The 25867-nt window shown below is 41.3% G+C and overlaps 1 protein-coding gene across 2 annotated transcripts; it reads left to right on the top strand.

The window, feature by feature from the left end:
• Nucleotides 1–1030: 1030 nt before the first annotated feature.
• On the top strand, nt 1031–24816 carry LOC114667743 (coronin-2B). 2 transcript variants are annotated; one of them, XM_028823171.2, is made up of 12 exons: nt 1036–1586; nt 8018–8218; nt 11816–11932; nt 12601–12750; nt 12829–12993; nt 13087–13203; nt 13766–13870; nt 14524–14620; nt 16291–16403; nt 21472–21562; nt 21746–21885; nt 22721–24816. In XM_028823171.2, exons 1-12 carry the CDS (start codon nt 1572–1574, stop codon nt 22850–22852), a joined length of 1443 nt encoding a protein of 480 aa, XP_028679004.1. In that variant the 5' UTR covers nt 1036–1571; the 3' UTR covers nt 22853–24816. The 2 variants fall into 2 exon arrangements, with proteins under 2 accessions (XP_051776868.1, XP_028679004.1); XM_051920908.1 differs by lacking the exons at nt 14524–14620; nt 16291–16403 and having other exon boundaries at nt 1031–1586.
• Nucleotides 24817–25867: the final 1051 nt, after the last annotated feature.

Genomic DNA, 25867 nt, shown 5'->3' with positions numbered 1-25867 from the left:
TGTGAGACCATCTGTCAGAAGGTTGAAGCTCAAATGAAAGTGAACCTTGCAACATGACAATACCAATAAATCCACCAAGGAATGGTTGAAAAGAAAAAAAATTGGGGGTTTTGGAATGGCCAAGCCAATGCCCGGCTCTGAATCTCATTGAGAAGTGGTGGGGGGCGATTGGTTTGAACTGGGCTAGGCATGCAAGACACCTCTAAAACATTCTGAATGCCCATTTCAGGCTGTTTCTGCAAAAAAGGGCAATACCAGCTATTAGACCCATGGGTTTAATCGCTTTTACCACAAATGGAAATGGCATATCTGCATTTTTTTGTTATATACATTATCTCAAAGTCAGATTTTAATTCTTTTTCAATGACATCACCTTTACCTAAAGATAATGCTTCAATGCAGATGAAATCTTCATATGTTCACATGTTAAAAAAGAAAGAAACATTTCATGGGGGTGCACTTACTTTTTCACACGACGGTGGGGGCGTTGTCTAGTAAACCAAAGAAAATGCTACTAGACAACCCCGTTTTTCAAATACAAGTTGAGACAACTCTGATTTTCAAATACAAGGGATGCTGCAGTACTCTCTTCCAGCCCTTATGGGAGCTACTGTACCTGCACAATCTGTTGTTACTCAGTTTTACTTTTGTCTTTTTGTGGTCTAGCCCACTACATAACACAACCACAGTAAATCCCAAAGGAATCTTTGAATGACAGGGAGTCACTGATAAGCCCCCCCAAGAGCTCCATAGAGGTTAGGGTCTGGGTCAGAGTCAGGTTCAGTGTCTTATACTCCAAATCCCTGAGCTAGTGTTTTTCTCTCCTTTATATACTGGTATCCTAAGAGAATTTACTAATTGGTCACAGGAGGCTGCAAATAAAAAAAAAACCAAATAAAAGAAACGATTAAAGATAGCATGAAAAGCTATGAATTAACTTAACAAATGAAAGAACTAGTAGAGTACATTAAATAACTGCAAAGGCACAAAGCCGTTAACAGCCTCCTGTGGCATACTGGCGACAGTATGTACTGTACAGTGTCCTTGATGTCGTCAGATACACATAACAGAGGCGTCTAATGCACTGCAGCTTTTCACGTACACGACTTACTGAAAGGGAAAAACATTTAATTAGGACGTGGAAACGTGTTGTTTAAGAAAACTATCAGCCGGTCTGGCCACCTAAGGCCGATTTGCCAATGCACCCTCCCGTAAGACACGCGCGGAAGTTTTCTTGTTCGCTCTGCGGCTTCTCCTCTCCTTTTCCTTCCTTCCGCCCTCCCTCTCCCTGTTTCTCTCTTTCTTTCATTTCCCCGGCCTGTCTCTCTCACTCACTCACTCACTCACTCACTCACTCTGGGCTGCGCTCCTTCCTTCCCCTGCCTCACTTTTCTCCTCCAGTTTTGCTTCCTGCAGCTCCATCCATAATGAATGCGTGGTGACATCAGCAGAGCTTGGCGAGGGCGTCCTAATCTGATTGCGCGGGGAGCCTCCAGTGCCGCAGCGGCGCGCAAAGCAGAGCGGAGCTCAGCTCACTGTGCGTCGGACGCCGCTTCTCCCTCAGTGCCTGCATGACTGTCACAAAGGTAAGTGTGTCGCCGTGTGTGAGGGGGACTGTCGTCAGTTGGGTATACCCGCTTCCAAACTTTCACCTGGTACTTTGCACTGATGGGTGCCGCAAGGAGCGGCTCTTCTCCCGCAGGGTGCGGCGCTAGGGGGTGCTCATCCCAATCTGTTTGTAAAACCGTCGTCACTTTGTGGTGCCCTTGCAAACGAATGTCTCGGTGGGATGTCCGGGTGTTGTCTATGTGCCGGACTCGGAGATTAGACGGGATAGCTCGCTAAATGCGAGTTTATTGGCTGGTGCGGTACACCGGGGTAATCGGAGCAGCGTTGTGATGTGTAGTTGATAGATGGAGATAAGATGACGGGTATTTAAGAACACCCTTTGCAAGAGAGTGCATGAGTGTGTCACCGAGATTATACAGTACGGGATCACTGTTGCCCTCGGACTAAAGTAGCCAATCACCACGCATTATTTTCCCTGACTTTTCATATTTGTATTTACTTTCGTGAAACCGATACGATTGGAATCTTTTATTTCCATCTCCATTATCACCTTCTCCTGAGTTGTACTCCCTTGGAGTTGGGAGCGTTCCAGGGAGTGCGGCTACGCATGCGCTAGTCATCGTTCTCATAAGGGCTGTATATGTGTGGGCGCACGTGTGTCAATGTGAGTATTTCTGCTTGTGTAGAGTGCCTGTTGCTTGACACACCACCTCCATTCAGCTGTTGATGTGCTGTAGTGATGCTTGTGTGGGTGCTGAGCTGTCTCAACTCGTCAACCCCCTCCGCCATGTCCACTCTTATTCTAATTGCTGTATGCATGGGAGCACCTCTGACCCTTTTAGTGCTCCACCTGCTTCCTGGCTGGCGTCTCAGGGGATGCTAAAAGTACCAATCTCAGTTCTTTCATGAATGGAGTGTGCAGTGCAAACTGCCAGTGCAGTGATCCTTTCCAGTGCAATATGTACTTTTGCATGTCAGCTGGTCAGTGGCTCCCAAGGTCGTCCCTTGACTCTGGCTGTGTCCAGGACAGGGAAATAGTCAGTAAGGATCTTTACAACAGAGTACAAACATCTCCCATACTCTGAGTCACCTTGTGTGTGTGCTCAGTACTTGTTGGGAATTTCACCAGAGATTTTTATGTCCGTTTTGTATTTCCCCTTGCATGAACTTCCTAAATGCCACACTATGGGTAACATCAGTGGGTGTTCTGGGTGCAGTGGTGTTCAGTGTGGGGTTTATGTTTGATATAAAGGTTCTATGTTACACTGCTGTCTCGCAGGGTTTTGATTCTGGTTCAGTTACCTACTAAGATGTTCCCAGTTGATGTGGGTTTTTTTAAAAACATTCTGTTAACACTCTGTTGGCCTGGTGTGAATTAGTCTGGGTGTGGTGTATCATTTAGGTCAGTTCCTCCCTTGCACCTGTTGCTGCTAGGATGGGCCTCCTCTGTTGGCATAGCTGGTTTTGAGAATGAATGGATGCTGTCATCATCTGTTAATTGTCTCATACAGTAAACTGTTCCAATGATTATGTGAATCCTCTCAAGCAAGTGTATACTATCATATTATTTTGAGAACTTGTTATGACAGTGCTCGACTTGAAAAGCACTATATAGAATAACGACCGTAAAACTCACCTTGTCCTGGAAGAACCTTCCAAGTTATTTTACAGGGAAGGGATGGTCCCTCACCCACTAAACATTGCATCTGTATCCTGCCTGCACTGCTGGGGATCTTTTACAGAAGGAGACATGCCGATTAAGAAGGAGAATGCTGCTATTAAAGGAGCCTCTGAGGGTCTCTACAGATGACCACTGGCCAGGGTCCATTTCCTCCCCCTGGTCTGCTTCCTTAAATGAGACCATTGAACCATTTACCCAGCTGTCATGCTATTGGCTACAAGGCTTGATGCTTCAGAGTGATGGTTATCTGAGTTGTGTGCATAGTATCTGATGAAGCCCCCTCCCCACCCTTTTATTGTAGAACAGGATGTCTGAGGATTCAATGACAAGGAAGTTTGTTTCAAAAGCACACATTTTGGACCAAAGAATGTACGCCTTTCTGGACGGTTACTCGCATATATCTAATCTACTGAGTCTTATGTAATTGGTGGATCTGTGGAAATATTCCAACTCCTGCTGTCTTAAGGTCAAAGGTTATGGGACAGGAAATAAGTAGTCCTTTGTGAGGAGTTTTGTCGTTTATGTAGTTCTTCTGCTGCTGTGTAATTAAGAATGCTTAGCTTGGGACTAGCAAGAGAATGCTGAGGGGGCATTTTCACATCACTTCTTACTTAATTTTCTCAGTTGCAGGGACAAGACATACTCATTGCAGAGGTCAGCAAGATAAGGTTTAACAGGAATAAAATAGGGGTCTTGAAACATCAGTCAGAGAAAAACTATTGTTTGTCAGTCCAGAGCAGCCTAACCACCTCCCCACTGAGCCCTCTTCTGTTTATCCCTCCCATATTTATTTCCATTTAGCTTTACAGTTTCTAATTTGTCTTATCTGTCTTTTGTTTCAGTCAGCTGTCCTGCTGAGGGAGGTTCAGGCAGGTATCACCTAATTGAATTAGTGTGGAGACAAAAGTCAAGCAAAACGACACCTTTTATTTTAGTTAGCCAATAAAAGGTGTCATTTTGCTTGACTTTTCACTACGTTCATAATGGCTAACATGGTACAACACCCTAGTGTGGAGACAAAGAAATGTGTAAGGGGGCATCAGGCCCTCGGGAGTGTGAAGTGGAAAGACGGGAGAGTGAGGTGATGCAGACAATTTCCTGATCTTCTTTGATGTGATGTTACGTCCGAAATTTAACACAAGAACTTGAGGAACTTGAGGAGGGGCCTTTCCACAACAAACCAGCGTGCCAATATCCCATTCCAGTGTAACATGAACACAGAACAGGGATCTGTGTAGAGAAATGGCGGTCTCAGCCAGCACAAATGTTCCTCAGTTAGGACAAGGTGGTCACTGCAGAGGCTCTGTGCGGTCTTAAAAATCTTTCATCAGGCAGGATGCAGCTGTGTCTCTTGAGATTCAGTGGGACCAGAGAGGAAGGAAAGAGCTTGGTGTAGCAATGCTGTCGGGACCCTTGATTGCTGTGTGGGTGGGTAGAGGTTGAAGCCAAGAGGTGGAGGAGGAGTTCTTGGTGTGTGTTATTTTTTTAATATATTTTCTGTAATATTGGTGAAAATAAGTGTGCTGTACAAACGGTTTGTCTTGACTTTGAGATCTTAAAATTAAAACTACCAGCTTCATAAACAGGTGCAAAAAGTCAATGTTGTATGCTTCCTCTGATGTGAACTAAAATCACTTGTGAGGTCTGTTGCCAGACTTCTTTGCACAAAACAGGCTGAAGTCAGTCTGATAACTGTGCTTCCCAATTCAATAGGACCTGCTCTCCTACCCAGTGGCCATCCTTGTGCGTCACTGGTCAGCACATTGGCTTTCACATGCTGGTGGTCAGATATTTTTAGCGAAGAGTTATGTTAGGCAATCACTGGTAAAAGCAGGCCATCTCTCATGGACTGCTAAACATCTGGGCTCACATGGCTGAATTAATTTGTCAGACATGATATGATGTAGTAGCAATCTTTCATAATCTTTCTCTTTTTTATTTTGGAGATAGGAGTATGACATCCTCATTGGAGATCTTCAATTTTGCAGCTGAGCTGAAAAGTAGTACTCTGAAAAGAAATTTAAGGGCAGTGCAAAACTGTGGGCAATGTACCAATAGCCTTGGGTTTTGCAGGAATTGTGGGGTCCATCAGAGGAATCAGTTCATGGCCACTGGCAGCAGCCATGAAGGTATTCCCCAGGCTTTGTGACCAGGATGTATTTGGTTGTTGTCTAGTTACATTTGAACAGTGTCCCAGAGAAGTGAGATCTGATGCTGGCAAAGTCTCTTTGAAGTGCTTCATGTGCAGAATAAGGAAATACAAAGAGTGCTGACCAGTTTTTAGAAGTGCTGTGGAGGAGGAGCCAGAGTGTGTGCTTGACCACATGGCCACTGCCCAGCTTCTTCACTGAAAAACATGAATGGCCTCCGGAAATTTGCAGGGTTCTTGAGCTGATGCCAGGCGGCTGCTTGCTTTTAAGAAAGACAGTTTAACAAAAGAGCTTTTTTAAATTTTAATGACAGCATAGTTTGAAGACCAGCTGGCCAGTTAGGAAACTGGAAGGGGACAGCACAGTGATGAGCTGTCTTCAAAGGAATCTGTGCCTTCCAAGAGCAGTCTGGGTCTGGGGTGGACAGTAAAACCATTATTATCCATGACAAATTAAGAACAGAGATATCTACATTTTTGTAATGGTAGATAGTACAGAAGACCATGACTTGGGTTCACTTATCTAATCAAACCCTTTTCTCTGGACAGCTAAATCAATCTTTTAGATTTCAGAAACTTCTCCCTTCATTTGTTAGTCATCTGTACAGAACTAGCATATAAGGAGTGTCTCTTCTTGCTTTCCCCTTCTTTGATGCAAATTTAATGACAGAATGTATACCTTCGAGTAAACTGCCTTATTGCTGAAGTTGTGGTCACTGAGTGCAGGTCATCAGTTTTTTTGTTGCTCCTAGAGACTTGCCCATTTAGGCTATGGAGTCTCCTTATTACTCCTCGAGGTCCATATCACTGAAGTGTAGAAATAGGATATTCTTAATACTTTGTTTCAGGTCCCTGAAGAGTAGTGAAGAGTCTTCTCATCGCTTTTTGAAACTTTTTCCCCTAAAACAAAGAGTTGGGATCTGGTATGTAGTTCCCCTCATTGTTTTAGAAATTTCTGGTATATCTTATCACTGCTTTTGATTTCCTGGATCCTGAAATGCAAGATGAATTCTCCTCATTATTTTTCAAGTATAAAATAAGAAATGTATCTTTACTCAGTAAGGCTTGACCAATAAGTGTACAGAAAGTGGACATTCTTAATACTCCTTTAGTTTTGACACCTTAAGTATTCAGCTATAGAATCCATTTTTCAGAAAGCACATGTCCCTTAGATTACATCAGGAGAAGATCTTAACTTCTTCTCCAGGCTTGGCCATTGAGAGTATAATGGTGAGAGTGGAATGTTCATTGCTCCTCAATCTCCTGATGCCTAAAAAGCAGGAATGGACCTTTCTAATTCCTAAGGTGACACCTGGAGAAGATAGGAAACTGCTCCCCATTCCTTAAGGTTTCACTCGCCATTGAGCCAAAGTCAGGTTTAGTTATTGCACCTCTAGGCCCAGCCGAGTTATTACGATTTTAGCACTCAAAATCCCTTTTTACAATGCAGCATACTCTAAGAAGCTAGTAAATGAATTAAGAGAGCAAATAAGAGAAAAAAGAAGAACAATGTGACTTCCACACACCCCATGTTATTCTCCTAAGCCATCATGGTAAACTTCATGACTTGTTATGCAATTTTGTATTTGAGTCCAAGATGAGCAAGTTAAGCAGCAGACATGGAAGCTGCATTCTCTAGCTCATGCCTCACAAAGCACTGCCATCTGTCAGGTGTTTAAAGCTCCTTGACAGCTCCCGGGGATGTAAGCTTCTTGCTTGTGCCATTCTAAGATTCAGGCATTTGCGTTTTTGATCTTCTGTATGCGTGTGTCTACATTTTACATGTGTGCGCAAGTAGAGGTGTGTGTATATAGGCATACTTGTTATATTTGGCCACACAGACTGCATGGCACTGGCAGTGCTGGGGCTCCCTAACTCTCTCCCCTAGGAGGATGGCCAGTGCACAAGAGGCGCTATTATGTGAGAGGAGTGAAAGGGGAGACTCTCCTTGTTCTGCATTCCGTGTGAGTCAGCTGACTGCAGCGGGCTGTGCAGAGCGGCCAGTGAAGCCGTGTCCTGCTCCGCGGTGACAGGAGAGGGAGAGAGCAAGGAAGCATAAGTGGAGTTCAAAGAGTATTGACAGTTTCACATGAACTGCAAGGTATGCTATGCATGAAGGTAAGGGTCCTCTTTATCAAGGAAATTGGAGCAGAATGATGCCATGGTGCTGAACACGTTCATTGAACACACTCTTTTACAATGTTGCTTTCTTATAAGTGTTGTTGGTGCCAGGCTGTTGTGGAGGATACAGCCACAGTGTTGGTGATGCCAATTTATTATATTGGACCAATAATCACTAAAGTAACAATGTTAGCAGTGTCAAATTTGCTGCAGAGTTCATATATAGAATCAAAGTATCAAAAGTGGCAAGTGTTCTCGCAGGTTACAGGTGCTGAGTTGTTTGTAGCATTGTTGACACAGTTTTCCAACACTTGTTTGTGTGGTAGTTGTCCTTTATACCAAGAATTTGCACAACATGCTTGTTAATTGTGCCAGAATAATTACTATAGGATGTGTGAGAAGCTGTGACAGGTTTGCCTGGAACAGTCCTAAAGTTTTGATATTCATGATTATTTAATTCTCTTTGCAATAATTCTTTGTGTTTGTTCCTCTTGTAGATGTCATGGCGCCCTCAGTACCGGTGCTCCAAGTTTCGAAATGTCTATGGCAAGGTAGCTAACAGAGAGCACTGCTTTGATGGAATTCCCATTACCAGGAATGTTCATGACAACCATTTCTGCGCAGTCAATGGCAAGTACCTTGCCATAGTAACAGAGAGCTCCGGCGGTGGCTCGTTTCTTGTCATCCCACTGGAACAAGTAAGAATTCACTCATCCTTAGTAAAAGCCAATCAAGTTCAAGTTTATTGACGTGTACATAGTATAAAAAATTCTTACATCCATGTCTCTTCAAAAAAGTGATACAATGTCAACAAAAAAAACGCACAAACTCACATAAAATAGTACAGCATGTAGCATGTGTATACATAGTTATACATTTTATGCACATACAAGAACATTTACAGTATTTGTTGCTATCACTGACTGTTAAGTAACATTATGACCCATGGATAGAAATAGTTTTTGAATCTTCTGGTGAAAAGTATTAATGCTCCTTTACCATTTATAAGATGTGAGGAATGAGAAAAGAGGCTCTACAGAATGTCTAAGGAATTTAGTAATACTGTCTGCCATTCTAAGGCAGCAAGTGTTGTACATTATATGGCCAAATGAACGTGGACAACCTTCCCAGTTACTGAATTCAAATGTTTCAGCTGTTAACAAGTATATAAAGTAAAGCACATAGTCATACAATTTCCATTGACAAATGTCAGCAGTAGAATGGGTCGCATGGAAGAGCTCAGTGACTTTAACGTGGCACTGTCATAGAATTCCACCTTTGCCACAAGTTAGTGCATGAAATTTCTACTCTGCTAGATCTGCCCCAGTCAACTGTAAGTTCTATTAGTGTGATATGGAAGTGTCTGGGCGCAACATTCGCTCAGCCACAAAGCAGTAGACCACGTAAACTCATAGATCGTAAATGGCAAATGTTGAAGTGCATAGCATGTAAAAATTGCCTCTCCTGTGTTGCATCACTCACAACAGAGTCAGGAACTTCGTTGGAAATTTAAGAATAATCCAAAGGCTGTGTAAATTATTACTATTATTAACACTCCATCTCCAGTTGTTCCTCATGTTAACATTTAGCCACTTTAATGACTTTTCTGAGTTCATACCTGGATTGAACCTGGTGATGTCTGGTGATTGAAAGAAAGACACACAAAAATTCAGACATATCAGGAGGAGGGCAAAGCAAGAGTAAAGTTATTCAAGGGTATAGGACCCTTAAAATTTGGAAGCATAACAGTCTTTACCTTAGCTAATCCAATTATAATATTAGAGGCCATTTTTGGAGAAAGCTGAACTAACACCTCCAGAAATGGTCAGATCAACCAATCAAAATGCAGTATCTCTCAAAACATTGGGTTTGTCCGACACAAATCACTAAAGCAAGGCCGGCTGTGCTAGACCCTGTGATTTTGGCCAGTTTCAAATCGGTTTCAAAGATAAAAAATATGACTGTGCCAGGGTCTATGAGTTTGGTTAGCTAGAGACCAATAACTCGGACAACAAGGTCATTTGTATCAGAGAAGTTGGTCAAATAAAAAAAATAATGTAACTAATAACATTTTGGATCATTCCAAGCTTTTGAAGTTGGCCAGTGATAAATCAGTTTCAAGGGAATGAGTATGGCTTGTATTATGTGTGTCTAGGCCAAGTCAATTGAATCTGCACTACATGGAAAAAATATTCAAAGCCAGTGCTGTACTGACCCTGGTTAGAAATGAAGAGTTGATTTATTGAGAGAAATTAATTTACTGTGTGACAAGCAGATGAGTTTTACTACTTTTGCCATAGATGATGCTGTGTGTCATAAGATTTGAAAACATGAAAGAATTTTTCTTTCAGATACTACAGATATTGACAATGGGACCGAGGTGCAGTGAAATTTGAGTATAGGGGTTGAGAGCAGGCTAATACTATACACTAGTCTGGTTGTGAGCATCACTTCTTTCCGAGTTATTTGCTCATTTGTGGAGTGAAGTGTCCTGTGGACCATAAAAGAGGGAGGAGTTCGTGAAGCATAAAGCTCAGCTCCTGGTTAATTGCCCACATCCTTTGGCAGGGAGTTAGTGTTGTGTTGGAGAAGTTAAATTCCACCTAATGAGACTCTTGTGAAAAGCATTAAAGCCTCAGTGCTCATTTACTTGGTAACAAGGCACAGAGACACCCCTATTCTTGCCAGTCAACGTCCCACAGAGAGCAGGATATCACTGGCATATAAAGCGACTTAGATTTTCCTTATTCCCAGCATGCACTGTAGCCCATGTGATCTCCCCTCCTCTCACACTTAGAAGGCCCAAGTGCAAACATCTGCTGGACGGATACTGCTGCAATTAATAGCTCTGTGTTAGCAGACTAGCAGCATGGCCTAGTGGTTAAGCCTATGGACTAGAAACTACAAAGTTGTATGATCAAATCTTTGAATCTGCTGATGCCTATATGATGCAAGTTTAAATGCTGGCTCTGCAACACCACTAAGGAATGAGGCTATGTTTCTTGTCAGGTGCTACATAAACAAAATATGATTTGAGACACTCATTGTGGTGGGCCTTTTTTACTGGGTGTTGTTTTAGGGTCTCGTTACTGTTGATTGCAAGGATTTAGAGACTGTTGTCTTTGTTGGAAGAAGCATTGATCCAACGCAACAGCCACTAACTACAGTGTCTGTTATAAGTGCTTGCTGAATGTCCCCTTCCTTAAGGGGTCATTTTGGATTTTGGCTGTGGGCTCACTGGTTAAGAAATGTTTTGAGTCTACCCGTGTAGAGAGGCACTGTCTTTACGTGGTTCTCATTGTATTCTAAGCCCCCTGTTTAAGACAAGACTGCATTTAAAACATTGCTCTTCATTTACTTTATTGACATGATCTGATATACATTTATGTGTTTTGTATAAAAATATACTGGAATGCAATTAAATAAAAATGTATGTGTATTATAATAAAAATTAAAATGTGAGTATGGCTCCATTTTTGTAATTTGTTCAATTCATTTCTGAGTCCTGGACAGCTGGAGCATATCCTGACCATAACAGGTACTAAGCAGTATTCAACCCAACATGGGATGCTTGACCCACCACCTGGTATTGATTAGCACTGACAAAGGAAATCCACATTAAAAATGTACACAAGGAATATGGAAAAGCTGCACTCGGAGGTCTTCACACCTTGAATTTGAATAAGAGATCATTTGCTATGAAGAGACAATATCTACTGCACCACCTTCTCCAAACATACATTCCCCTCAAATTACTGTTGCACTGATGAGTTTGCCCTTTGATTCTAAGACACCTTGGGTGGCTTGTTTTACTAGTTTTATGATATAACATGGAATTGTGTTCGTCTTTGAGAGCATAGGGATTTTTGAAAATTGAGAGACACAAAATTTCTCCAGTCACATACTGACCAGAATGACCCTGTCTGCCAAGGACCTATGTCTTTCTACTGCAGCTAATCTCAGCAGTTGGTCAGGATTTGGTGTTGTCTAGTGTATCAAGACTATATAAATATATCGTTTTGGATGTGATGTTTTACTTTTAGGCTCATTTGATTCTGAGTCGGAATTCTTTTTTCTCTTAGTTGTCTCAGTATGTGTTTAAACATTTTATACTTTACTCAAGTCTTGTTTTCAATTCGTAAGTTCTAAACGTTGTGATGATAAATTGTACTTGAAATGGAGTAATGTCTTACAGATACAGAGGAGGTGTGTGCGTCATTCTGTATGAATTATGAGGGTTTTCAACTGCAACTGTTGAATCTTTTTGTAGAAATCCATTCTGTTCTTTTTTCCAGACAGGAAGGGTTGATCCCCACTTCCCAAAGGTCTGTGGTCATCAAGGCAATGTCCTGGATATCAAGTGGAATCCATTCATCGATAACATCATAGCTTCATGTTCTGAGGACACCTCTGTAAGTGATGATGGAATAATCTTTTGTCACTTTTCCACTAGTGTCAAGGACCAGGTGGAACGAGGCTGCAGATTTAACCCAACTCATATAGATAAACTCTATATAAAACATTTTTTTCTCTTTTTTGCTTTTTTAACATTTGCTTTTGTAGCTTGTTTTGTGCAAAATAAAGTCACAGACCCACTGGTTTAGTGTTATGTTACAGCTTAGACTTATGCATATTTCTGTTTTATTGGGTAGGATCCATGCATCCATCTGAGATTCAATGGATATTTGGATTAGGAGAAATGTGTGGGGGTAATATATAGTAGGATCCAGAAAAGGGGTTCTTGAACATTGGAATTTCCATGAAAAGCTTGTACAGAATGGAATGAATGAGTAGGAGATAGTGGAGGTGTCACATTGGATTTAGTATATGGACCATTTAAAATACTATGGATGTGCAGTATCCAATACAGTAGAAAGATCAGTATACATTATGACCTTGTTTAAAGATCAGTGGATGACATATGTAGAAGATGGTGGATGTTGTGTGTGTGTGTGTGTGTGTGTGTGTGTGTGTGTGTGTTTATAGTATATAACCTGTAGAGTAAGATCCAATGGAAAGGGAGTACTGTATCCATTAATGAAGCCAGGCTGCCTGCCTAGTGATGCTGACTATCTTCCAGGTAAGAATCTGGGAGATTCCCGAGGGTGGACTAAAGCGAAACATGACAGAAGCAGTACTGGAACTATATGCACACAGCCGGCGTGTTGGCATTATAGAATGGCATCCCACTAGTAACAACATTCTGTTCAGTGCTGGATATGACTACAAGGTAATACGGCCTACACATTTTGGCCAGAGAAATTTGTGCTTTTGAGTGGATGTTAATGTTTCTCTGCTTAACTGTCAGATCATCATATGGAACCTGGACATTGGTGAACCAGTCAAAATGATCGACTGTCACTCAGATGTCATCCTTTGCATGTCATTTAACACAGACGGCAGCCTCCTAACCACTACTTGCAAAGACAGGAAGCTGCGGGTTATTGAGCCAAGGTCTGGTCAAGTGCTGCAGGTATTATAAGTCAAGTGATGAAATGGCCAGTTTTAAAGTATGATCTTCTCTGATGCTTGATAATTGATCTTCTTTTTCTTCATTTGCATTCAGGAGGCAAACTGTAAAAACCACAAGGTAAACAGAGTGGTGTTTTTGGGGAACGTGAAGAGACTGTTGACCACTGGTGTATCTCGATGGAATACAAGACAGATAGCCCTCTGGGACCAGGTGAGCCCCCTGCTGGTCTCTTGTATATTTCAGATGCACTCGTATTTGTACTTGGAGGCTAAGGAACTGTATAAAGTTGAGCTTGTCCAGAAGGGTTTCAGCAAGGAGCAGGTCAAATTCAGTAATCCAACATGGCAGGAAAAGATGAGAGTGGAACTTGCATTTCCATTTTGTTTTTATATAGCAGGACACCTCTTCACATAGATCCTCATAAAATTGGAGCACAGTCAAATGTAGATCCAGCTCTCTAAACACTAAACCATAGTTCCACTATCCCCTGTGAGGTGAGCTGTGGTGATAGATCTTGGCAATATCCTGGGTGGTGAGGTTTTAATTCCCTAAAACAAAATGGATGTGATGCTGGACTTGGAAGCTCATGAGCACCACTAGGTGACAGAGGCAGACCAGGTGAGGTGATTGGTCGTGGCATGGTTGAGGTGCGGTGGAAGCAGCTGTGGAGAAGCATTTCTCTAAAGGTTACTTCCAGTTGGTTCATGACTCTGTTAAGCACCGTGCTGGTCAGATTTGGATTTTTGTCAACAATTTTGCCTCCTTTTAACAGGAGGACCTCTCCATGCCATTAATTGAGGAAGAGATTGATGGACTCTCTGGACTGCTCTTTCCCTTCTATGATCCAGACACCCACATGCTGTACCTGGCTGGCAAGGTGCGTGTTCTCTCTTTTGGTTTATTGAAGTTTGTGTTAAATATTCTGATCTGAAATCAACAATGTACTGTTACGTGAATGATGAATTATTCTTGAGCGGTGCGGGCAGGGTGAATTTTGAGTACATAAGGCAGTGTGTAAGGGTGTTGTGAGGCAGAGTTGAAGATCTTAACTGTGAACCATCCCTATAAGCAGAGTGAAAAAGACATAAAAGTCCACCCAAGTTACCCTGACTGCACCAGATTCATCTAACATTTTCTTGGGAGTATAATTGTTAGGCTGTGCACCAAAATGGCAGTTACCTGTTGGGATATCTGACAGCTCCTTTACCAGCTGCTTTCATTTGTTGGCTTAGCTAAATCCCTTCCGGGCCATTTCTTTACACATTCGATTTGGAGCTGTTTCAACAATTAACCAAACAACGTTCATTTTTGTAGTATAATGCACATTATACATTTTTGCAGATATGCCAGGCTGAGCAGGAAATAAGCCACATTGTATTGGCACATGAAATCCATCATTTCTAATTTTAATATCATTCAGACTAAGTGCCATAGATTCCTTTTAGGGCAGTCCTTTAAACCCACCGCACAGATGTATACACACACTCTGCCACATTGATCATTTTCTCTAACATTTTCCCTCCATTCCAGGGCGATGGAAACATCCGATACTATGAAATCAGTAATGAGAAGCCATACTTGCAGTACCTGATGGAGTTCCGCTCACCTGCCCCCCAAAAGGGACTGGGTATGAACTAACAAATATTATTATTGCCAAACATGAGACTCATTACCTGAAGGGATTTTTGGTGGGTGCATTCTGTTTTGAGGTTATAAAAGAAGAAAAGGTTTGTTTAATTTCAGACCCAGAGTAATGATATTTGTTTATTTTGATAGCAGGGGACTTAAAATATGCTCTCTGTTTTCCGGGAACACTATATAACTAGCTTGTTCACTTTAGCAAGATATTTCATAATCAGCTTTTCCAGTATAGAGGAACTTTGTTCATAATGTCCACTCCAAAGGGCTTTGTTGAAATTCCGGCAACTAACAATATACATATTTGAGAGAATGAAAGTGTCACGTTATATTGCAAGCAGGTGCTTCTTCACAGGAGTGATAATTAAAATAATTAAGAAATTACTTTAAGCGCGATGGACTGTTTAATGCAGATGAGGCTGACAAGACCCAGTTGTTCATTTGACAGAACTTCACACTGTTGGATACTACAGTCAAGCTTAGTAAGTTTAAATGTATGTTTTGAGGGTAACGTGTTTCAAAGAACAAAAACAATGATCTAAGCAGGGGAAAAATGCAATTAGATCAAATGAGAGAATATGCACAATGCAGAGCAAAAGAAGTCCACAGGCTTACCACTTATTTCACACAGTAAAGGTGTGGGTTGCACAGTATGGGTCCAGTGATTCTCTATAAGGGCTGGATCTTTCTGGATAACAGTGGCCCTGTGCACTGGAGATGTAATCTCAATGAATGCTTTGAAGAATATGAAAACAAAGGACCATGGCTGTCTCGGTCACCAGATCTCAGCTGAGCACTTGTAGGAGATTCAGAAGCAGTGCCTGAGAGGGGTGTTTTGTTGAGGGTTTATAGAATGCTAATGATGTAAAATGCTTGGAAGAATAGTGTTGCAACCCTACAATAAACTTCCAGATATTTGTAGAATCTTTGGCAAGATGACCCGGCCACTTATGGTAACCCAAAACCTTGTTAAGATAATTTGTATACAGTAAATTAGATAACTGTTGATTACCTTTAGCTTAATATATTCTCTTCAGGGGAGGCTAGGGTTGTGCATGAGTGAACAAATAACAGGCTGATGGGATGGCACCATTTCAGCAGTACAATAATAAGTTATGCAAGATTAATATCCCTTAATGATGCATTTTGTTAAACTTGATGAAATAAAGTCACACGTACTGAAAAGCAGATGCTTTGTAGTTTTACCTTAAGTAAAACCAAAACAGCAAGGGGAACCCTTCTTCAAGAGTTAAGTATTGGTGTGCCAGTATAGTGAATCAAGAATATGACCACATTGTGTATTGGTAGTCCTTTGAAACCGAGAACTTTTTTCTTTTGTTATAGAAATGAAGTGCACTTGACCCCTTCTGTCTGACCATTACTGTTCCCACAAACTGCAAACCTGTGCTACAGTCATACAGAATTACACCTAGTTTTGGTCCAGAAAGCCTAAGAGAGGTGTACAACTACAGTTTTGCACTCATTCCCCCCACTACCAAATATTTATGAGTGTGTTTAAAAATGTCATTAGATTAACTTAACAAAATCCTGTTTGCAATGCCTATCCTTCCTGAACATAACATAAGTAATGTGTCTGATGTGGGTATGTCAATTCCTGTCATAGTTTGCTCCATTAGTCTCTGTCTCATTTGTCTCTAGGAGTCATGCCAAAGCATGGATTAGATGTTTCTGCCTGTGAAGTGTTTCGCTTTTACAAGCTGGTTACCCTGAAAGGGGTAATTGAGCCCATTTCTATGATTGTGCCTCGGCGGGTAAGTTTTGCAGACTTGGATTTCTGGGAATTAGGACAGGTACATTCCATTTATAGATTCTGTTTGGCCAGAGCAGAGTAACAAGTGATGCTTCTCAGCACTCAATATGGGCCAGGATGACTGATCTTTTCTTTATTAAATGAATAAATCAAGAGCAGAATGATAAACATAGTTGGGGTACTTATTCAAAGAAAGTAATCATCCATCCATCCAGCTTCTAAACCTACTTTATCTTGAGTAGGGTTTCAGGGAAGCTGAAGCCTATCCTGGGAAGCATAGGGCGCAAGGCAGGAACAATCCCTAGGTAGGTTACCAGACCATCATAGGGTAATCATCACATTAGTAATTACTATTATATTACTCTCTAAAACCATGGAAATATGTACAGACTCGGAAATACAAGGATGAAGTGCACATGTCCTTTCAGTATTTTAATAAGTAGGAAATAACCAACAACATCCATCCATCCATTTGCCAACCCGCTGAATCCGAACACAGGGTCACGGGGGTCTGCTGGAGCCAATCCCAGCCAACACAGGGCACAAGGCAGGAAACAATCCTGGGCAGGGTGCCAACCCACCGCAGGACACACACAAACACACCCACACACCAAGCACACACTAGGGCCAATTTAGAATCGCCAATCCACCTACCCTGCATGTCTTTGGACTGTGGGAGGAAACCGGAGCGCTCGGAGGAAACCCACGCAGACACGGGGAGAACATGCAAACTCCACGCAGGGAGGACCCGGGAATCGAACCCAGGTCCCCAGATCTCCCAACTGCGAGGCAGCAGCGCTACCCACTGCGCCACCGTGCCGCCCTAACCAACAACAGTGAATGTGAATTCAACAGTTAAACAAGTAAACTGCGTGACTTACGTTAGCATTGTGCCATTTCAAAAATATTATCCAGCAGTTAGTTCACAAGAAGAATTCCTAATAAAAAAAAAATAATAATTCTCAAAAATAAAACTGACTTAACCACTGGAACACTTGGAAACATGGAGTTGGTGCATGGTAAAATGATTGTTTGTGTAGCAGCCAGAAGAACAATGTACTTATTGATTGGGTAGGGCCAGCTACCTGCTGTGTTTATTGCATAAAGCAACAAATACGCCCATGTCTCTGTGTCTCTCTTGTCTCACTTCCCTTCACACTACCAGAAAGGAATGTGGCAAACAAAAAGATAGCATTTACATTTTTAATTAACTGTCAGTGAATGGAAGATGGTTACATTTTTTTTTTTTTTTTAAATTTTATTGTAATCATTCCATACAAATAGATCAATTTATAACCAAACAAATTAAAGACAAATCAAACCCCACCCCTGAGAAGGAGCTTAGCTAAAGGAGAATTGCTTAGGGCTTTTTAATAAGACAACAATAAGCAAAGGAAAGGGAGAAATAAATAAATATGTAAATAAGAGATGGAGAAGGGAATTAAATGCGGTAATAAGTTATTTCTCTTATTCTAAAATAATATTGATTAGATCCTGCCAGGTTTTGAAAAAATTTTGTACAGATCCTCTAACTGAGAATTTGATTTTTTCCAATTTCAAATAATATAAAACATCGGTTTCCCACTGACTTATAAGAGGAGAGTTAGGATTCTTCCAATTTAACAAAATAAGTCTGCGTGCCAAAAGTGTAGTGAATGCAATCACCGTTTGCTTGTCCTTCTCCACTTCAAGTCCATCTGGAAGAACACCGAACACAGCTGTTAATGGGTTAGGAGGGATTGTGATACCAAGGCTGTCTGAAAGGCACTTAAAAATTTTTGTCCAAAATGATGTTAGTTTGGTGCAGACCCAGAACATGTGACCCAGTGAGGCCGGAGCTTGGTTGCAGCGTTCGCAGGTTGGATCTTGCCCTGGAAACATTTTGGACAGTTTTAAGCGAGACAGATGTGCTCGATTATATAATTTTTAGTTGAATAATTCTATGCTTTGCGTATATGGAGCTCGAGTGAATTCTCTGCTTTGCTACCTTCCACTCCTTTTCTGATATATTGATTAAGAGATCTTCTTCCCAATGTCCTCTTGGATCTTTGAAAGGTAGGGACTGGAAGATGGTTAAATTAGAGATTCAGTTAACACACTTACATCTCCACTTTATTGGGAATTTAAAAAAAAAATTCAAATGCATGTCAGATATGGCAGTATATTTTAGGGCACATGATGCTTAAAGTGTTTTCATTTGATTTGATTGGATATGGAAGACTTTTTTGCTTTGTAAATCTCACTCCTTATGCGCTCTTTGATCAAGAAGCAGGACATCACAATGAATTTAAATAATAACATAGCTATCATACGTTAAATTATAAAGTTCTATGACACCTTACACTTCTCTCTATCTTGCTTAAACTGGAATTAAATTCTCTCCATTAATCTTGTTATTTGAATGTGTTGCAAAACTGAAATTATCTTTCCAAAGTAAACTGAAAAATGTTTAGTTCTTAATGAAAACAGTTGACCTTAATACAAAAAGTAAAATAAGCTATCATATAACATTGTAAAATAACATATACTGTATTTGGCACAGATCTGCCACTATCTGACACTATGTACTCTATACCTGGGTGAACAAACACATTGCACATGTGCAGAGCAAATTGGACAAGGGTGCATATCAGGTAGCCACACTAATATCCTTCATTGTTATATTAAATGGAAAACCTGCACTTCAATGCATTTAAACATTTAAATATTAGTTGCTTACAGAAATGCAGTATGTTTAATGCAAGTAGTGAAAGTTATGGCCAGCAGCCATGCCATCTGCATTTCAAAACAGGTAATCAACCTAAAACTAAACATGCTTAGGCCCAGCTAGTACTTGGATGGAAGACCATCTAGGAAAAGCTTTGGTTGTGTTTGTGATGCCATCAGAGGGTGCTTGCCCTGTGGTCTGTATGGATTCCAATTACCCAGTGAAGTGACAGGGACACTGAAGTAAAAATTGGCGTGGTCATTTGGGTGACATGTAAAAGGTCCTGACTCTCTGTGGTCATAAACGATCTCCGGGCATCTTTGGAAAATTGTAGGGTGTTTCCCAGTGTCCTGGCTAAATTGCCCACCATAGCATGTCAATAATCCCCTGTCCCTTATTTGCTAACTATCTCTCTCACCCCTTCACCACCTAATAGTTAATGTGCGGCCAGTATACTGGCGCAAGAATGGCTGCCGTCACATCATTCAAGGTGGGTGGCTGAGCATTGGTGGTGGTTGAGGTGCTTTCCTGACTGTCTATGTAAAGCACTTTGAATACAGTGGGTACGGAAAGTATTCAGACCCCCTTCAATTTTTCACTCTTTGTCATATTGCAGCCATTTGCTAAAATCATTTAAATTAATTTTTTCCCTCATTAATGTACACACAGCACCCCATATTGACAGACAAAAAAAAGAATTTTTGAAATTGTTGCAGATTTATTAAAAAAGAAAAACTGAAATATCACATGGTCCTAAGTATTCAGACCCTTTGCTCAGTATTTAGTCGAAGCACCCTTTTGAGCTAATACAGCCATGAGTCTTCATGGGAAAGATGCAACAAGTTTTTCACACCTGGATTTGGGGATCCTCTGCCATTCCTCCTTGCAGATCCTCTCCAGTTCTGTCAGGTTGGATGGTAAACGTTGGTGGACAGCCATTTTTAGGTCTCTCCAGAGATGCTCAATTGGGTTTAAGTCAGGGCTCTGGCTGGGCCATTCAAGAACAGTCACAGAGTTGTTGTGAAGCCACTCCTTCATTATTTGAGCAGTGCCTGGTTGTCTCCACACATACCTCAGTGCAAGACACATGACAGCCCGCATGGAGTTTGCTAAAAGACACCTGAAGGACTCTGAGATGGTGAGAAATAAGATTCTCTGGTCTGATGAGACCAAGATAGAACTTTTTAGCCTTAATTCTAAGCGGTATGTGTGGAGACAACCAGGCACTGCTCATCACTTGTCCAATACAGTCCCCACAGTGAAGCATGGCGGTGGCAGCATCATGCTGTGAGGGTGTTTTTCAGCTGCAGGGACAGGACGACTGGTTGCAATCGAGGGAAAGATGAATGCGGCCAAGTACAGGGATATCCTGGACAAAAACCTTCTCCAGAGTGCTAAGGACCTCAGACTGGGCTGAAGGTTTACCTTCCAACAAGACAATGACCATAAGCACACAGCTAAAATAACGAAGGAGTGGCTTCACAACAACTCTGTGACTGTTCTTGAATGGCCCAGCCAGAGCCCTGACTTAAACCCAATTGAGCATCTCTGGAGAGACCTAAAAATGGCTGTCCACCAACGTTTACCATCCAACCTGACGGAACTGGAGAGGATCTGCAAGGAGGAATGGCAGAGGATCCCCAAATCCAGGTGTGAAAAACTTGTTGCATCTTTCCCAAGAAGACTCATGGCTGTATTATCTCAAAAGGGTGCTTCGACTAAATACTGAGCAAAGGGTCTGAATACTTAGGACCATGTCATATTTCAGTTTTTCTTTTTTAATAAATCTGCAACAATTTCAAAAAATCTTTTTTTTGTTTGTCAATATGGGGTGCTGTGTGTACATTAATGAGGGAAAAAATTAATTTAAATGATTTTAGCAAATGGCTGCAATATGACAAAGAGTGAAAAATTGAAGGGGGTCTGAATACTTTCCGTACCCACTGTAGGTTAGAAAAGCGCTATATAAATGTAAATAATTATTATTATATTCCAGTTAAGTGATTTCAGTGTGATTTCAACAATTTAAACTGTAATATATTATACTACTTAGTTACAGAGAAATGTAAATATTTTACATTAATGCATTACATTGTATCGTGTTACCCCAAACCTAGGTGCAATGATGGTCAGGGGATGACTCAGCTTGCAGGACCCACCAGAGAATACTGCTACAAATGTGCAGTTAACCAGGAGAGCCTTTACTGGGCATATCTGTACCCTTGGAGGCAATTTTCTCCTGACCAGCTTACTTGGGAATGTGAATTTAATGTCTGTGTTTCAACACAAGTAACTAACTTGCTCTACCACAGCAGGGACTGCTGTGCAAAAGGATTACTGATGAGTCCTTGTCTTCTTCCAGTCAGAAACTTACCAGGAAGACATCTACCCAATGACGGCAGGAAACGAGCCAGCGCTCACAGCAACTGAGTGGCTGAGTGGCACGAACAGGGGTGAGCATGACAACCACAATAAGGTTTGCTGTACTCCCAGTTTTTGTACCCAATTAGATTATGAGCCTGACCCTGGCTCCCAGTAACATCTAATACTTGCCTGGTCCTGATAGGCAATCAATAGCTTCATGTTTCCTTTGTTGAATTGTTAACATTTCATGACTGAATCTCTTGTCTGCACAGATCCCATCCTCATATCCTTGAAGGAGGGGTATAAAGCCCCATCAACACTTGTGTTTAAAGCACCAGTTAAAGAGAAGAAGGGTGTTGTGGTTAATGGAATTGATCTCCTAGAAAATGTGCCTCCTAGAACTGAGAATGAGGTGAGTGTTTGTAGGCTATTTTTGGGGGGGTGTTGGAGGAGGCAGCTGATGGTTACAGGAGCCTGGTGTATTATACGCAGTGGTCATCCCAGACATTACAACAGTCACAGACCTTATTGATCTTCAGGCAGATCCTTAGCCCTTCACTAATCACTATACTCACAGGCCCTCATTTTTCCCATTGATCGGTCTGTCTCTTTCTTAACAAACTGGATTCTTGGTCCATCCTCTTCCTCCCTGCACTGAGAGCTCTCTACAATATACTCACTGATGAACATTCAGCACTGTTCCTGTTATTGTATTGTGACATTCACAGACTACAGTACAATTGTTACTTGCACATGGCAACGTGTTGCCACACTCCAGCATCATGTTATTAGAATTTTATCAGTGCAGCGCACATCCAAACCCTCCTGTTCCTTACAAGAGGACCATCAGTAGTGTATTGTATCTGCAGCCCATCTCCTTCCTCACTACCCTTCTTCCTGAGTAAAGAACCCTCAGTGCTACACTAACATAACATTCTTCACACCGTTGGTCCATTAAAAGAACAGTCCGTGTACTACCTCTTCCTCAGTAAACTACTTTCAGGCCCCTCTTCTTCCTCACCAACTGGCACTATAGCCTGCTGTCGCAGCAGATTTTCCTCACTAACAAATCTTCATGACTGCACCTTCAGATGCTACTCTTTCTCCCACACATGCCCTGAGCACCACACCCACAGCTCCTTCCTTTGTCCATTCCATGCCCTTCCTTGCTGTAGGTGCACAGTAGGGGTTTAGGGGTCAAGCTATTCCTATCAACTCTGACTCTTACTTCCTTTTTCTTCCCAAAGCTGCTGCGCATGTTTTTCCGACAGCAGGATGAGCTGCGCAGACTCAAAGATGAACTTGCACAAAAGGACATTAAAATCCGCCAGCTGGAGCTTGAGCTGAGAAACCTGAGGAACTTGCCTAAAAATGTGTGACTCGCCTCTCTGTGGGTCCTGCTTCCATCCAGTAACTTCTCTTGTATGAAAACATTTTATTTACAAGGATGGAAGGCTCCTGCTTTCAACCTTGTGCTACTCTACACAAAACAGTGCAGTGCCCATGCAAGCCAGGACCGTCACAGTACTGCCAAAGGACAAATGCAGCTGTTCTCCCTGCTCCCCACTCAGTGATGGAGCCCCTGGTTGCTGACAGGGTGGCCATCATGGCAGTGCTCCATCTTGCCCTGTCAGGTACACATCATGCTGTCCTGACCGCCTGTGTCTGTGTGAAAAGGCACATCAAAACACTGGGGACGTGAAGCCAGAAGCTATTCTGTTACTGCAGTGAGTTTGAGTGTATGTAAGTATATGTATGTGTGTGTGCGGGCAAGTATGCAAGCATGTGTGCCTGTATCACCGCCGCTCAACCGAGGCTGGGCACACTACGATATCTGAAGTCAGAGAAGCCCCCAGCGTTGGTGAGATCTTTTAGCCCTTTCCTCCTAAGCATTGTGACACAATTGATATCATCATAAGTCACTTTCCGCAGCAGTAGGTAAGAGTACCCGGGCACCAGTAACACTGTGCAGCAATCATGATGTGGCACTTTCGGTCTGGAAGGGGTTGTGATAAATTTGACACATTGGTAAATGGCAATCGATGACTTACATATTCCATTTTATTACCTTTACTCATGATGTTAAGATTCCATCCAGTCATAAAAAAGTGTGATAATGAAGTCAGGGTGAAATTGTTGAGTGTCTGCTCAGTCTTGACGGCATCCACTACAGGACACACACTTTACTGTTGGTTATGCCTGGTAGATTGTGGGGTGTTGGACAGGCGGATGGTAAATGCCAAGTGCAGAATGGTATTTGATTATGGAACCAATAACAACAGATGGGCAACTCTGAGAAAAGCTCAAACAGGCTGAAATCTGTACACGAGCAAATGCAAATAAAAATACGGCAAAGCAAAGGTGGCAAGAGCAAGAGGCAGTACAGCCAGACTGGCAAGTAGAATGAAGCTCCTTTAAATACACGTCGGGTCTGGACAGTGAGGTGTGAATGCAGACACTTAGCAACAGGAGACACTGCTGGGGAAATGGGGCCCTGGTTATCAAACATGAAGTCAAGGAGAATTTACACCGCTTTCCTTTTCAAAAATACATTTTTTTTTGCTTTTGTGACATCAGTGGGTCCCCGTAAAACAGCACTGTGATTCCAAACAGCTCTTTTGTGTACGCCATGTAAAGTAACATTTTACCTAGTCTACTTTTAACATTAATGATGGCCATTTTAATACACTTCACTGATTCAATTCTTTTGAACTACCCGTTTATGTGAATCGATTCTTCTGAATTCTGCATTCATTTGATTTGTTTCATTCATGTATACAGTAGGATTACAAGCTGATGCATATGTGATGTTCAGGATTGGGGGGTTGCCTCTGCTTGCACCAAAAATGTAATCATTTGTATATTATTTTGTGTGGATATAACTTAAGTAAATTAACGTAGACCTCAGCGTTAACATTTGCAGTACACCACATATGCCATTTCGTATATGGATTTTGTAAAAACAGTGCTATTGTTTTTGGTGCGCCATCTGCTGGAATGACAAATGCAATACATTTTTTTTTTTACAAAAAAAAAGATGTTTGAGGTGCCATCGTGTGGAATGACCGAGACATAGCAACTGGATGGACACACAGACGCTTACCCTTTTATTAAAGTGGATGATATATATATAGAATTATTTATTTAACATGATTCTGTTTCAAGACAGAAAGCATAACACTTTTAAGATACATAATTAAAATAAGACATTATGTTACAGAATTACAAGTGAATGAGAATTGTGCAACTTGTTCTCAGGTACTAATTCACTTCCAGAATCAAATGAATGATAAATCGTGATTAGAGTCGTTCGCAAGTCAAATAAATGAGAATTGTACGACTCTATCTCGGGCAATGATTCTTTCATAAATCAAATTAATGAGAATTGTTCTTGGCTAATGATTCATTCCCAAATTAACTGAACAAGAATCATGTGACTTGTTCTCGGGTAATGATTAGTTCACGTATCAAATGAATGAGAATCTTGAGACTTGTTTGCAAATCAAATGAATGAGAATTGTGTGGCTTCTTCTTGGGTAACGATTCAGATGAAATTCGAAAACATGAGTGAATGATAAAGGCTCTGTGAATTTCAATGAGCCCTAAAACGCGTGTGCTAAGGTAAAGTTAAAAGATTAATTATTGGAATTACAATATTTTTATAAGGTTCAGCTTTGTGCGACTAATTTGTTGAATGCACAAGGGGCCATAAATATATTAGTTTACTATTGTTTATATATTCTGTTTAAAGCAATTAAATAACAAAGTGTATAAAACACACCACATTCTAATATAAATGGGTTGTTACTGCATTGTAGTTGTATGATGAACAAGAGAATGACGAAGGACAGAGTTCTCATTTGCCGATAATGATTTAGCTCAAACTAAAAACAATCATGAATCAGACAGTCGGGACTCTCACATGCACTTTAAACAATGGAAAGAAAGAGGCTGACAACATCATGCCTTTGCTTTAGCTCTCCTCCGCTGAATCGATTCATTCATACTTGCAAATCGATTCCCAAGACTCACTGAAAACAGTCATTCAAAAAGAACGAATTGTTTGTGAATTGCCCATCACTACTTAATATTCATCATTATTTTATTTTTTTGAACATTTGAAATTGAAGTCATGGGTGTGGCCCAAGAGTGCAACAACATATGGAATAAATGGTAATTGCCAGGAGTGAACGAAAAATGGAAGTTTAATGTGACAGTCAACTCTCCAATTAATCTGATTTTATTTGTTAGTGTGGCACACTGGCTAGGACTGTTCCCACACTGATCCAGTGACCCCGGTTCTTGTCGATGTGGGATTTGCCCATCACTCACATCTGTATCGTCGTTCTTCCTCCCTTATTCCAAACACCTGCATTACATGGTGATTGGCAGTT

Source organism: Erpetoichthys calabaricus, chromosome 17 (genome assembly GCF_900747795.2).
Source record: "Erpetoichthys calabaricus chromosome 17, fErpCal1.3, whole genome shotgun sequence".
Taxonomy (NCBI): Eukaryota; Metazoa; Chordata; class Cladistia; order Polypteriformes; family Polypteridae; genus Erpetoichthys; species Erpetoichthys calabaricus.
Note: the sequence above shows the minus strand (reverse complement) of the source record. Positions and strands in the feature narration are given on the sequence as shown.

Bases quoted from the DNA above. Each gene is read 5' to 3' on its own strand.
- LOC114667743 (XM_028823171.2), top strand. The intron at 8,219-11,815 runs GTAAGAATTCAC...TCTTTTTTCCAG, and splicing joins TTGTCATCCCACTGGAACAA to ACAGGAAGGGTTGATCCCCA. The intron at 21,563-21,745 runs GTGAGCATGACA...TTGTCTGCACAG, and splicing joins GCTGAGTGGCACGAACAGGG to ATCCCATCCTCATATCCTTG.